This window comes from Panthera leo, chromosome B4 (assembly GCF_018350215.1).
Source record: "Panthera leo isolate Ple1 chromosome B4, P.leo_Ple1_pat1.1, whole genome shotgun sequence".
Classification (NCBI taxonomy): Eukaryota; Metazoa; Chordata; class Mammalia; order Carnivora; family Felidae; genus Panthera; species Panthera leo.
Window position 1 is genome coordinate 16,204,755 of NC_056685.1, and position 14,633 is coordinate 16,219,387.

Consider the following 14,633-nt stretch of genomic DNA (forward strand, 5'->3'; position numbering starts at 1 on the left):
TATTTCTGGATACATAAGATGCAGAACTTGGATTAGAAACAGGTTGCATCTTCATTTTCCCTGTAGCCTCTAACTGAAAACTAGCATTTCTTTCCATTTTGCATGTTGGTAACAAAGCACACTACAAGTACCAGAACCTAATAACTTCATTAAGTAGATCTTTTCATATCATATATGTTAGATCTTTTCATACCACATTACAATTGTTGCAGATACTTCTTAATATGGCTAATGATCTTTGCTACCTTGACATTATGAATGATTTCAGTTTCCACTAGCTCTTGAGCGTTCCAAAGAAGATAAGGAGACAACGTGTTCATAGATGGGCACATATATCCCTGTATAAAATTTTTAAAAGAATTTGGAATACTGTATTTCAACATAATTGCTCTGTTTTTGTTTAAAAAGAAATCTGTTTTGAAAAAGGTCCATCGGATTTACCAGATTCTCATAAGTCTCACTGCACAAAAAAAGGCTCCAAAAATGTGGTTTTAGCTAGTGGAGATAATGTAGTGAGACCATTCGGATAAATTTCCCGCCTCCACGGAACTTACTTTGAGGATCAGCAAAGAGGAATGTGTGAAACAATAAACAAGAAATAATCAGCAGAACTTCAGGTGGTCATAAGGCCGCAGATATATATAATTTGGAATGACAACAGGGCTCCAACATGGAAGATCCAGGAATGGGGGGCATCTGGCAGAAGGTAGAGACAGTGTACAACTTGAAGATGAGGCAAGCTTGATGTGATCATGACACAACCAGAAAGCCAGTATGGCTGGAGTTAAGTGGGGTTTCAGGGAGAGGAAAGTCATTCTAAGTGAGAAAGAGAGTAGGAGAAAGAAGAGAAACCACGTCATGTAGAACATGTAGGCTCGGGCAATAGGTTTCAGATTTGTTCCGGTTACATTGCTTACCCACTGGAGATTTTTAAAAAATACGTAAGATGCAAAGATGTGTGTATTTTGTGTGAAATACACGTAGCACAATTTACCAACTTAACCACTTTTAAGTGTACGTATCAGTGGCATTGAACTCATTCACACTGTTGTTCCATCACCACCATCCGTCCACAGAACCTTTTCGTCTTCATTCTTGTCTCCACTCAACACTAACTCCTCATTCACCCAACCCCTTATCGTTGGAGATTTTTGAGCAGGGCAGTGATAAGATGTGTTTTACATTTTAAAAATATAACAGTTGGCTCTATGGAGAAAACATTGCTAGGCAAGAATAGAAATATTAACAGGAAACTGGATAGGAAATTCTTGGAGATGAGACATGATGGTAAATGAGCTATGATGTTAGCGAAGGATGGATGTGACACGTACTTTCAGTAAATCTACTTGCAGTAAACCAGAGAGCATTTGATGATTGGAACAGGGATGTGAGGTCTTTGTTCAGGCATGTTAAATCTGGGTTGCCCATTAGACACCCAAGTGGAGGTGCCAGAGTTGGGCATACAACCCCAGAGCTAAAAAAAAAAAAATGTCTATGTCTGTGTCTATATCTATGTCTATGTATATATATGGAAGTCCTGGGTAAGTGGTTGATATTTAGAGCCATGGGAGGGGCACCTGGGTGGCTCAGTCAGTTAAGTGTCTGATTTCGGCTCAGGTCATGATCTCACAGTTCATAAGTTCAAGCCCTGTGTTGGGCTCTGTGCTGACAGCTGAGAGCCTGAAGCCTGCTTTGCATTGTGTGTCACCCTCTCTCTTTCTGCCCCTTCCCCACTCTTTCTCTCTCTCTCTCTCAAATAAAAATAAACATTAAAATAAAATTAAAGCCATGGGATTGCTTGAGACAATTAGGCATAAAGAGGAGGTGCAGGAGTAATCCCTGGGGCACTCTCATCTTTTAGAGCACAAGCTGAGAAGAAGAGGGCTCCATGAAGGCTCCAGCCAGAGCCAGGTGCTGCAGGAACCTGGATCTGGGACCAGAAAAGGAGGCAAAGCTACCTCTCAAAAACCCCATTGTACCTCTGGTTTTAGCAGGTCGTACTGAGTCTGGCTAGGAGACGGGTCTATCCTGCCCTCTAACTTATGTCTATACCTAGAACATCTAAGACAAGGATGGGATTAACAGAAGCATGGCAGGACCAAGGAGAAATCGTTAGTTATTTGAAAGAGTTCAGCACTTTTTGTACTTCGAAACACATTATCATATAAGTGTAATTAGTAAAATGTGTATTTAAGGAACAGAAATGTAAATATTTCATCATAGAAAAGCTTTGAGCATCTTTTGTCTTCCTATCAATTAATAATGCTAAGTGAGCATTTTAATTCTTTCTGTCATAAGATATTATGATATAGAGTCATAAAGTATTATATCTCAATAACTGTTTGATTAATTGTTCATGAAGGCTTTAAGAAGTGGTCCAAAAACCACTGTGAAAAAAACCAGTGGTCCAAAAACCAGTGTGAAAAATCGTGTGATATATATATATATATATATATATATATATATATATCACACGATTTTTTTTTTAGTTCAAGTAAGAAATATCCACATGTTTTCATTTGAAATCATTCTTGGTGGGGTGCCTAGGTGGCTCAGTCGGTTAAGCGTCCGACTTCAGCTCAGGTCATGATCTCGCAGTTCGTGAGTTTGAGCCCCACGTCAGGCTCTGTGCTGACAGCTCAGAGCCTGGAGCCTGCTGCAGATTCTGTGTCTCCCTCTCTCTCTGCCCCTCTCCCGCTCACACTCTGTCTCTCTCTCTCTCAAAAGTAAATAAACATTAATTTTTTTTTTAAATGAAGGCATTCTTGGTACAGCATCTCTAAATGTCTTCTTTAAAAAAAAAAATCAATGTTATGATAGGGTATAATATAACTTAAGAAAGGCATGCCCTTGGGGTGCCTGGGTGGCTCAGTCGGTTCAGCATCCAACTCTTGATATCAGCTCAGGTCCTGATCTTGCAGTCATGGGATAGAGCCCAGTGTTGGGTGTGGCACTGAGCCTGGAGCCTGCTTGGGATTCCCTCTCTGCCCCTCCTCCCCTCAAAGTAAATAAACAAACATGGAGAAAAAAAAAAAAGTCACATTCTTTTTTTCAGTTGGTCACCAGAGCTGAAACTTTTTGGCAGGATTCCAGTTATGGAATTATGGAAATGTTGAATGTCATTTGTCTTGCACGGTGATGCTCTTTGGAAGTCCATGGCTGGCTAGTTATTTTTTCTGGAACAAAGGTGGTGAACCTTTGTTCTAGAAAATATTCTGGGTTTTGCATGTGTTCCCCTTTGCCATACTGAAACATTTGGGAAATGGAAATAGGGAAGTAGTAGCTTCTTAGAAAAATGAGAGATGAATGGAACAGGAACTGCTAAATTAGCAAAATGTAACCGGAACTGTTGATCTTGTACATTATTGCTTTTGCTTATTTTTTGTCCTTTGCTAGGAGACCTGTTATGATGATGTGTGTTATACTCACCACACTTCCCAGCTTCAGCTTTTCTATCGCAGGGACTGAGGTATGGATTTTTTCATCATTCTGCAAGATTTTGAGATTTTAAAATTTCCTCTATTACCGGAATATTATAGAACGGTGTGCCCGAAATTTTTCCTAAAGTTTATTCTATCCAGTCTTCTTCCAAGCTGCAATATGAATATTTAAAGTACTAAGATCACTTTTCCCCCTCTGTGATTGTGAAAGAAGGTCTAGCAACCAATTAAAAAAAAATATCTTCTATGTGTGTGTGTGAAAGAGAGGAACGTTATTCCAAGATCATAAAAAAGCAAGGAATTTAAAAGTGGATTCACATTTGCCGCTTTTCACCTAATGTTTTTCGAGTGTCCTCAGTTCTAAACAATATCCAGAGGGAATACACGTCACGTTCTCAGACCTTTAATAATATATCCATTGTCTAAGGATTTGCACATGAGATTTATTTGAAAATAAGCTTGACTTTATGTTTTGACTAAATGCAGCTTCAAAAGGATTCTGATAGACAGGCATCTACAGGACAGTAATATTAGAGGCAGAACTTTCAGGCTGTGAGAATTTTATTATCTGACAAGTTCAAAGAAGAATGCCCTGTTAACCTTATTAATTTGCACAATGCTGTGAAAGATGTAATTTTCACGTCTCCAAAGTGAAAAAATTAAAGTACTTCATATTTTATCTATATGTCAAGTAAGTAGTTATTAAGTGCATATCACATGCCAGGCACTGTGCTGGGTAATGAGATACAACACTCTGGAAATGTGAGAGTCTCTGGCCTTGAGTAATTGCTTATTGATAGTAGAGAGAAAAACAGTCGGCTATTAGAATAGCTATGATAGGTGTCACGAGGGGAGGGAGTCCTGGGTAGTGTATGACGTCATGAGAAATACATGATTGTTAGAATGTGTCCTAGATGCTACATTTGGACAGTCTGTGAATGTATAGAATAACCTTGGAAGGCTCTATAGATGTGCTTTGCATCAAACAGCAATATGTGAATATTTTAATCTAGATTTATCATTTTCTCCTCCCTCCTCCCAAAAGACTCTGTAAAGCATGTAGGAGGTTCCCTTTAAAAATTCAGTGTACAACCTTCCCCCCACCTAGCGTACAACCTTTTAAGGAAACCTATTATCCTAAAATGATGATACATTTGTAGTATGATTGCCCTTTTTGATTCTTTTCTATTACGTCCTTACCCACTATTGCTTTTTTCCTTCTTTTGTTTAATTTTTTACTCAAGTGTGACACACAAATCAGAAAGTGCATAAAACATACGATATACAATATTAATGTAATACCACAAAGCAATCCCTGTGTAAACACTACTCAGGGTCAAAAAATAAAGCTTTGCTAGTTCCCTAAAAGCCACCCCTATGTTTTTTGCAATGATTTCTATCTTAACTTCTAATTCCATAGATTGGTTTGTCTGTTTTGAATTTTTTATAATTGGGGATAAAATTATATACCTTTCTATCTCTCTCTCTCTCTATCTATATCTGTCATTTATCTCTCTTCTATCTACCTAATATGTGTCTGGCTTCTTTTTTTCACAAGTGTGGGTCATTCAGGCTTTTGTGTACAATGGTATTCCATCGTTTTCATTCTGTGTAGTGAATTCATTCATTTCATTTTATGAATACGTTACAATTTATTTATCACTTCTGCCTCTGATGCCCACTTCAGTTGTTTCCGGTTTTGGCTATTATAAATAATGCTGCTGTGAACATCTTTGAGTATGTCTATTGATGCACGTATGCAAGAATTTCATTTAATGTGCAGGAGTATAACTGATGGGACATAGATATTCAAAGGTTCAGCTGTAGCAGAAAATGCCAGTTTCCCAAAGAGATTCTACTAATTTAGACTTAATGCTAGCAGAGAATGAGCATACCCGTTGCTGCATATTCTAGCTAGCCTTACATTCTAAGTCTTTTAGCCATTCTGTTGGGCATATATTCTTGAATCTCATTATAGTTTTAAATTGTCATTCCCCAATATACTGAAATTAAGGGGCACCTGGGTGGCTCATTTGGTTAAGCTCTTGATCTCGGCTTAGGTCATGATCTCACAATTTGTGAGATCAAGCCCCGCGAAGAACTCTGCGCTGACAGCATGAAGCTTACTTGGGATTCTCTCTCTATGCCCGCTCCCCTTGCCCAATAAATAAATAAATAAACATCAAAAAAATTAATGAAATTGAGCACTTTTTTCACCTTGCCATTTTTTCCCTATCGTGTTACTTATCTTTTTAAAATCAATTCAGAAGTTTTTAATATATTCAGATCTCAAGCCCTTTTTGATTTTATATATTGCAAGTATATTCACACTTTGTGACTTAATATTTTAATGGTATTTTGGGTGAAGAGTTCTTAATTTAAAAACAGTCCAATTTACCAGTGGTTTTTTTTTTCATGGATATAGTAATTTTGGCAACGTAAAGAGATTTTGTCGTACTGCGAATCTGACCCTCAAAGTCCTGAAGCTATTCCCCTATATTATACTTTGAAGCCTATATGTTTTACCATTTTCTTTTCTTTTTCTTTTTTTAATTTTTAAAAAATGTTTATTTTAGAGAGAGAGCAAGAGCACAAGCGGGGAAGGGGCAGAGAGAGAAGGGGACAGAAGGTCTGAAGCGGGCTCTGCTTTGATAGCAGCGAGCCTGATGTGGGGCTTGAACCCATGAACCATGAGATCATGACCTGAGCCGAAGTTGGACACTTAACCAACTGAGCCACCGAGGTGCCCCTGCCATTTTCTTTTAGATTCACAATCCATCTGAAGCTAATATTTGTATATGTTGTGCAGTAAGGAGTCCGTTTTTTACCTCCAAATAGCATCCAATGCACTGAGCACTATTTATTAAAAAGTCTGTCTTCCCGCATTTCTCTGCACTGCTGCTTCTGTTATAAATCACTCTGTATACATACATGGTCTATTTCAAGCCTTCTGTTTTGTCCACTGCCTACTTTTATATGCCTATGCCAATACCACACTGACTTAATTCTTGTAGTTTTACAATGGCTCTTCATATTTCCAAGAGTAAATCTTTATATCTTTTTCATCTAAATGCCTTGTCCTTTTTATTTCTATATGGATTTTAGAATCAGCTTCTCATTTTCCACAAAAACTTTGAATTTTGATTGAGGTTGCATTGAATGGTATCATTTTTTTTAGTCTCATTTTCCCTTTATTGCATATGGAGATTTTCCCCATATACAATTATATAGTCTATGAATAATGATATATATTTATTTTTTTTCCAATACTTGCAGTGTTTATTTCTTTCTCTAGCTTCATTACACTGGCTAGAACCTCTAGTACAGTGTTGCATAGAATTGATCAGTGTTTATTTCTTTCTCTTGCCTCATTACACTGGCTAGGACTTCTAGTACAGCGTTGCATAGAATTGATCATGGTGGCACTTTCGTCATCTTCCAGATCTCAGAGGAAAAACTCTTAACATATCACCACTAATATGATGCTTGCCATAAGTTTTTATGTAGATACCATAATCAGATGAAGGAAGTCTCCCAAAACCTGGCTGGGTTTACCTGGGCTCTCTCTTCTTGGAGGACCCTGAACTCCAATATCTATCCCCCTAATTCTTTGACGTAGGCACTCTCAGAGGCTCTGCTTAGCAGTAGGGTTGGAAGAAATTGCCCATCCCACCATTACCAGGAGCCTGCTATTATATTTTGGTGCGTATTTACCAAGCTCTCTCTTGAACTGAAAGCTCTTCCATTGATAAGAATCTTTATTACATCTTTACAAATCCTTCAACAGCCAATGGGATTGATTACCTGAAAAGCTGGAAATCAAGCTTCTAGTCTTTTAGTAAATGTCTTTGTAATTAATTTAATGTTGCTTCCAGACTATTAAAAGAATTTTAAACAAAGACAGTACAAAAGAAGTAATGCTTCTAAATGGTTTTCGGAAAACAGGTTCAAAAGAGTATTAATGGTTCTGCGGATATCTTACCTGATACCTTACCTGATCTGCCAGTTTCTCTGGTTCTGACTTCCTTGATTGTGGTGGATATTATTGAAAAACTCAGGATATATTCTCTTAGAAGGTGGCAAAAATGTAAGTATTCTTTTAAATGTAATATTTTTAAAAGTTTGACATACTGTTTACCTTTCTGTCACCCATTTATCTGTTGACATGTTTATCATACTTTTCTTACCTCTAACATTACAGTTAGAAGATTAGAAATGGAGATATCTAAATATAATTATTTTAAAAACTACTTTGATAGCTAAATAGTTATTCTTATTTGTATTTTGGTAGTACTGATAAATTAATAAACTTAGCGAATATTTAATAAGAAAAACCTTAATGTTTACTCTAGCAAGAAAATAATCTAAGTAAATTATTATAGATTTAGATTTTTAGAAACCTTAAAACCTTTCAGTTTAGATGAATAAATATAGTTTTGGATATCTTTGATATAAATTAATGTGACTACTGACGTTATGTCCTAGAGAATTATGTGTTTTTAATTGCAGATTGTCAAAAAGCTAAAGATCACACTACCAAAACCAAGATATACCACATTCCTCCAAAGGGATCAGTCAAAACTAAATATAGGTTGGTCTTAAAAAAAAAAAGATACTTTGTTAATTGAGTATTTTGTTCAGTTGGTCTTAAATTTCTTCAACTTTCACTTAATTTCATGTGATAATTTATAATATGTGTATGCTATCGTTATTGGATGACCAAGATTTTATACGTGAAGTGGGTAGGTTTTGTCGAATCACTTCCTGGTGGGGTGGATGGGTTAAAGCGAGTGAGTCACAGGGGAATTCTGGAGAGTAATAGAAATGATTCCCACCTCCAGGAAGGAAAAGACCAGAGAATCACTTATGGGTCATGAGCCACCACCCTTCCGGTCACTCTTACTCCTCAAATTGAAAAATAAAACTGAGCTGGAGGCCACCAGGAAATCTGAGATTCTGAGCTTCATATTTTGCACTTTGTCCTTAGGTGGGAGACGATGGTTGTTATGTTTAACATAACACAGGTGACAAGGTAGCTAAGGTGGCAGGCAGCTAGTGGCCATCTAATGAGGAAAAGGTACCCTCAAGTTACATCTGCCCTCCAGAGTCCAGGGTATTTATTTCAAACTGAGGAGATTTGGGAATTGCCACTTTCTTTGCTACTTCTCTAGATTCCTTCTCAATGCAAACCTATCTTGAAAATGGATTGTTTTTAAAAATTCTTCCGTGTTAATAACCTTCCATGTTAATGTGAACATTCTGTGTAAGTTCTTAGTGAACATTCTCTCTTTTTTTTTTAACGTTTATTTATTTTTGAGACAGAGAGAGACAGAGCATGAACGGGGGAGGGTCAGAGAGAGAGAGAGAGGGAGACACAGATCTGAAACAGGCTCCAGGTTCTGAGCTGTCAGCACAGAGCCCGACGCGGGGCTTGAACTCATGAACCGCGAGATCGTGACCTGAGCCAAAGTCGGACGCTTAACCGACTGAGCCACCCAGGCGCCCCATGAACATTCTCTTTTTAAAAAAATGTACATGTAAGGGCATCTGAGATCAGTGGGTTGATAGTCCGACTCTTGGTTTGGCTCAGGTAATGATCCCAGGGTGGTGGGATCGAGCACTGCATTGGGCTCCATGCTGAGTGTGAAGCCCACTTGGGATTCTCTCTCTCTCTCTCTCTCTCTCTCTCTCTCTCTCTCTCTCTCCCCCTCCCCTCTGCTTTTCTCCCCTGTTCTCGCTCTATCTCTGAAATAAAAAATTAAAATAAAAAATGTACATTACATTTTTTGGAACAAGTTATATTTTAAGTGATGAGTTTGGTTGTTAAAGGAGAATTTTCTCTGTATCCAGAAATGACAATGACACTGAGCATTGACACAAGAAAACCCCAAAGAAGTCAGTCTTGGAGATAAGACCTGAGAACATTTTATACAGTTGCTTTTTCTTATTTGAAGAGCCTCCTTCTTGAGCTCTTCACTGCCCAAACTTGAGCAGGCTAATGTCTGGTTGAATAGCTCTACCCTTTAATAAAGTCCCACTTTAAAAAACTAGCATTCACTCAAAACACCTTTGCAAATATTAATTATACATGCATTTAATTTTTGTGCAAGCTTTTGAACTCAAATAGTCCCCTTTACTCATTTTAAACATGCATACTAACAAAATGGATTATGTGAGCTTTGAATTTAGGGAGTGTTATCATTTATCCTCTGGAACTTAATACAGAAAGTCATAAACATGTAAATTGTAATACGTGAGTCTGAACATAAACCAGTAGGCTAAAAATATGCTGTTGTTGCATGTGGTACTTTAGAATCCAAGAGGTTGGGTAGGGGTGGGTGGTGAACGAGCTTTCAAAACATTTGGCTCCCTTTAGAAAAGGTTGGGAAAGGTAATATATTGTGCTCGGTCCAGAGAGTTTGAAAGGCATACCATCGGTCAACTTGTAACAGCCATGATCCTATAGTAGAGGAAACTAAGGTAATCTGCAGTGCTTGGATTTATGGACCCCCTTGTGCCATCCCATCCGCCTTAATTCCAAGCTACAGAAGCTTGATCTTTGTGTAGCTTTTCCTTTACTAAAATTTTAAATACAAGTTATTCTATATTTTTAAAAAAAAGTGCTCATGCTTAAAGCAGGCTTAACGGGATCAAGGAGTCCTTTCCACTAACTTTCTGTTACCAGTTGAAATATCTCAGTATCAAGTGATGATCATGTCAGAACATGTCCATGCATTATTTCACATAGCCTGGGCCTCACACGGGAATATTTTCTGGTACCTAGATCTCTGATGCATGGCAGTCTCGCAGATGTCATACCTAATAATGGCAAGTCCCAGTCTTGGGAACAAATAGTAAGAATACAGTGTATCGCCTGAATGTCCCCAGCTCATATTAGTATGTGGGTATTTCTATTTGAATTTTATTAGCTCAATCCCAACCATTGAATGACTGGGCCCCCATCTTTCTTCCTCTTCCATATTGTTCCCTCTCCCAGAACTAAGGTGAGTCTCCTGTGGTCTCATTTATTGGTCCAGACTACTGAATATTCCATCGCTCCTGCTTTTTTTCCATTCGTCATTCTTACATACAAACAACTTGGCCTGCTATTTTCCCACCACTCTTGCCTGACTCTGTGTTCTAAACACTTTTCGTCCTGCTATGACTTGCCTCCCAGGGAATATCCTAGTTTCTCCTTACATCAGTCTTAACCTATATTGTCTGAATCCCAAATCATGGTCACTATTAGGTTCCCTTTGCCCCCACCCAGATTCCTTAACCTCCCTAAAAACCTGCGAATGCAAACAGACACACAAACAAGTCAATGGTTGGACGCAAAGTTTCAGTTCTACCTGTAGGGACTCACTTGAACAGCCTAAGCCTGCCTCAAGCACCATGTTATAAGTGGTAGAGTAGAGTATCATAGTTAAAGTACTATGGGGCTACATGTGAAGAAATATTTTATCTAAGGTGTCGGAGGTCAGAAAAATACTAAAGGGAATATCTGGGATTTGTAGGAGTTTAGGCAGATATGGTGAAGAAAGCTTTCTACACAGAAGGAAGATTGGGCCTTAAGAAACTCAGGACTGCGTGTAATAAATGGGCAAAAATAACCAGTTGGATTTCACAGTCTGAATGGAAAAATCTATTGTTGAGGTGAAAGCTGCCTTCTTAAAACCAGCCACTGTTTGTTTCTCAAGTAGTAAACTTCGGAAACCTACAGAGCGGATTTGTAGGGGTCCGTGGGCAGAAAGGGGAAGCTTAACCAGAGTCACTGGTGCTCCAGTTCCTACCTGAACCACATCGGCACGGCATTGGTTTGTGTCAGATTTCATTTGGGAAAAAAGAAAAATGGTTCTTCTGCTAAATGTCTGAAAACCATTAATCTCAGACCTCATTTAGATTCATAAGCTGTAGCTCTCGGTACAGGGCAGTACGGTAACTCAGGTGGCCAATTCCCTACTTCTCCAGCCCATGGCTCCCTGAGAATCATGATGCTGCCCTACCCAGAGACCAAGTGCACCCTCATCCAAGGTCTTGTGAAGGCTGCTGTTTTGGGGATATGATACAATGCTACACAACACGCTAACGTACACCACATTACAGCAATGCAGGTAGAGCAAACCCAACCTGGTGGGGCACACACAGGTTTTGAGGCCCAAGACATATGAAAAACCAGATCCATTTTTTAATATTCCAGTTTGAAATTGTTTTATTTCTAATGTTTTCTGTTTCCCCCAAATACATATTTATTTTAAAAGATTGTCCAATACTCATAAGCAAAAAAAGAAAATGGAAATCCACCAGGATTCTATAAACTACAGATTGATAGCTGATACCATCATCAGGGGCATGCTTGACTCAAGGAAACCTATTTTGTATCTTTTTTCCTTAAAAACATGTGGTGGTATCATCGTTTGTTATTAGTTGAATAGTATCCCATTATATTAATGAACCGTGACTCATTTAGCCATGAGTTTTTAACTAACCCTGTTGTTGGACAACTAGATTTTCTTTTTTCCTGGTTTTTAACAACTGTTCTATGACTCTTGTTCAGAAGTAAAAAGGGTTGCAGAAAAAAAAGGAGAAGGATGTGGTGAGAATGAGCAGGATGATGTGGTTTGAGTCGAGCAGTGGGGGTGAGCCGTATGTACGGGCGCACAGGCATGGCTGGTGCAGGTGGTCGGTGTCTGGGGGACCCGGTGCTGTGTATGTGAGTTACAAGCCACTCCGAGGTGACCGGCCAAGCAGAGGCCGGGGACAGAGAGAGTTAACTGTCACTGGATGACCACAGAGTGTCCTCGGAAGACCCTGAGCATCTGCACATGCCCAGACTCCTTGGCAACGACACTTGCCAGAAGAAACGGGACTATTGTGGGCTGGCTGCACATGCAGATGAATACAGGGGGGGGTCCTTCATAGGGGATTTTACAAACGGGTGTAGCACGATGGTTTGGCTGCCTTGGGGGTATGTGCACAGAGACGACTTGCTAGAAGTGAGATCGACAGGCTATTTGGGCGGAAAACATCAGAGCGCTGCGCACGAGGTGGTTTCCACTGTCACATCAGTAAGAGGTGCCAGGTACGATGTTGGCAGCGTAAGGTTTTCAAATAAATCTGCTCGCAGTGGCCCCGGTCCAGTTCCTACTGTGTAGTGTTCTTAATACCCAGACACCTGGGCCAAGGGCCGCAGGACCTCAGCAGCCTAGATAATTACTTCTTTAGGTTAAATGCCTAGGTGTTGCCATTTCTGGCTCAAAGTATATTCAAGCTTTAAGGCTTTTGATATGTGTCCTTCAAGCAAACGACCCCCTCTAAAGAATGCCCTGCTTAGCATCTAAACAGCAGTGTAAGAAAACACCTGTTTCTCCTCAACCTTGTAACTTTGGATAATTTGTTCCTTTTCATCTTTGCCAGTTTTATAGGCAAAAAACGGTATCTTATTATTTTAATAATTTCCTTAAGATAGCAGTTGTGTTGAGCATTTTCTTGTGGATTTCTTGGCTGTTTGTATTTTTAAAACTCATATATTTATGTCCTTGATCTGTTTTTCTGTTGATACGTCTATTCTTTTTTGTTGTTGTTTTTACTCCTGGTTCATGAGTTCTGTAAATAGTAAGGCCATTAAATTTTGCCTGTCAGAAATGTAGCATATATTTCAGTTATTTGCCTTTTAATTTTTTGATATAGGAAATTTCTAATTTTGACATACTCCATTCTGTCACTATTTCCCAGATGGAGTCTGTCTATGGTGTTATGCTTTAAAAGTATTTTTCTCACTCCAAGGTGATATAAATATTTACTGAATATTTTCTCGAAACTTTTTTACATGTAAGTGTTTCATAAAGAAAAGAAGTTGGATTCTCTGTAGGATATAAACTCATTAATTTACACGCACCCAATCAATCAGAAATGATAATCAGTGTATTTCTTCCCTTGATCTGGCAAAGCTTTTAGACCCCTGCCTCTGTTGTATTTCTGTCCATTTCTTCTGGCATTTCCAACATAAAGAAAGGACTTAATAGAGCACTTTAAAAATGTCCATGCCAATCATAACAACACCTGATAAACTGAATCAGGATGGGACTTGGGCGTACTTAGATTTTTAAAAACAAAACCTCATTGGATTCTTGGTGTGTAGCCCCAATTAGGAACATTGATTTTCACTTTGGCTGCCCATTCGAATCACCTAAGAGACTTGAAAATTTTTTAACTCCCAGACTGAACCCCAGATAATTAAAATCATAATTTTGGTGGGGGGGGGGGGGTTGGGCCAGACACATGTGGTTTTTAAAGCCCCCCAGGTGATTTAGACTTGTGACTATGATTTAATGTGTGGGCAGAAAGCAAGCAGGGGCTGTTTATACCTGTTAATGCCTGAAAGCCTTAACTAGGAACTGTGAACTAGGAAGCAAAGTTACCTGCAGAGAGCAGTGTGGAGGGACAGAGGGAGAGAATCTGTAACAGAATGGGTAAGGTTTGGAATAACTGCTCAAGGTGAAGGACAGGGGGATGGAAGGATGACAGAAGCTTAGTGTTCAGTGAAAAGGGGAAACCAGGAATTTGTCCTGGGACCACTCGAGATTATGAGTCGATCGTTCTTCCATTATGAGGATCATTTCTTCAATGATCCTGAGAAATCTGGGCATTGATGGTAGAAAAGATGGTAGGACTGACCCAGGTTTAGGAGTCTATAGAGCAGGAATGGAAGGAGGAAAAGGAAGGACCTATTACTTTCTTAGTTATTCCTTCTTACTGAGTTAACACAATTTCTTAAATGAATGACGGTGATGATTTTCATCCTTCTAAGCTATTTCCAGTGAATCATGGACCGCCTGTGAACATACTTGTACACGCGAGGTTAGTTTAAGGCCTGGCATCCGGAATTTTTAAAAGCTTCACAAATAGTTCTGATACCCACCCTGTCTCGGAGACCCTGGTTGTAGGAAGTATTGGGAAATGTGACATATAGCGAGTTCAAAGCTAAGAGCCCAGATCCAAATTCCTAAAGGAATCTGCTTTCCAGATTCCCTAAAAATGGAACTCAACACTTTAACCGAAAGGAATATAAGAGATGCCACAGACAATCAAGGTGGGGCGGGGGGGGAAGGGGGAAGGATGCTGCTTTTCTCTGAATAAAATGAATGGCACTTTGAGTTCCCCTTTGTTTCTTTTTAAGAAAAAGCTTATTAT

General features: G+C 39.0%; 1 protein-coding gene across 1 annotated transcript in view; it reads left to right on the forward strand.

The window, feature by feature from the left end:
- Positions 1–14,633, forward strand: part of TMEM236 (transmembrane protein 236) — a 32,225-nt gene that overhangs the window by 8,175 nt on the left and 9,417 nt on the right. Inside the window, exons 2-3 of the mRNA XM_042945031.1 lie at positions 3,397–3,469; positions 7,386–7,527. Coding sequence (XP_042800965.1) covers positions 3,397–3,469; positions 7,386–7,527 — 215 coding nt within the window. The remainder of the gene's footprint in view (positions 1–3,396; positions 3,470–7,385; positions 7,528–14,633) is intronic.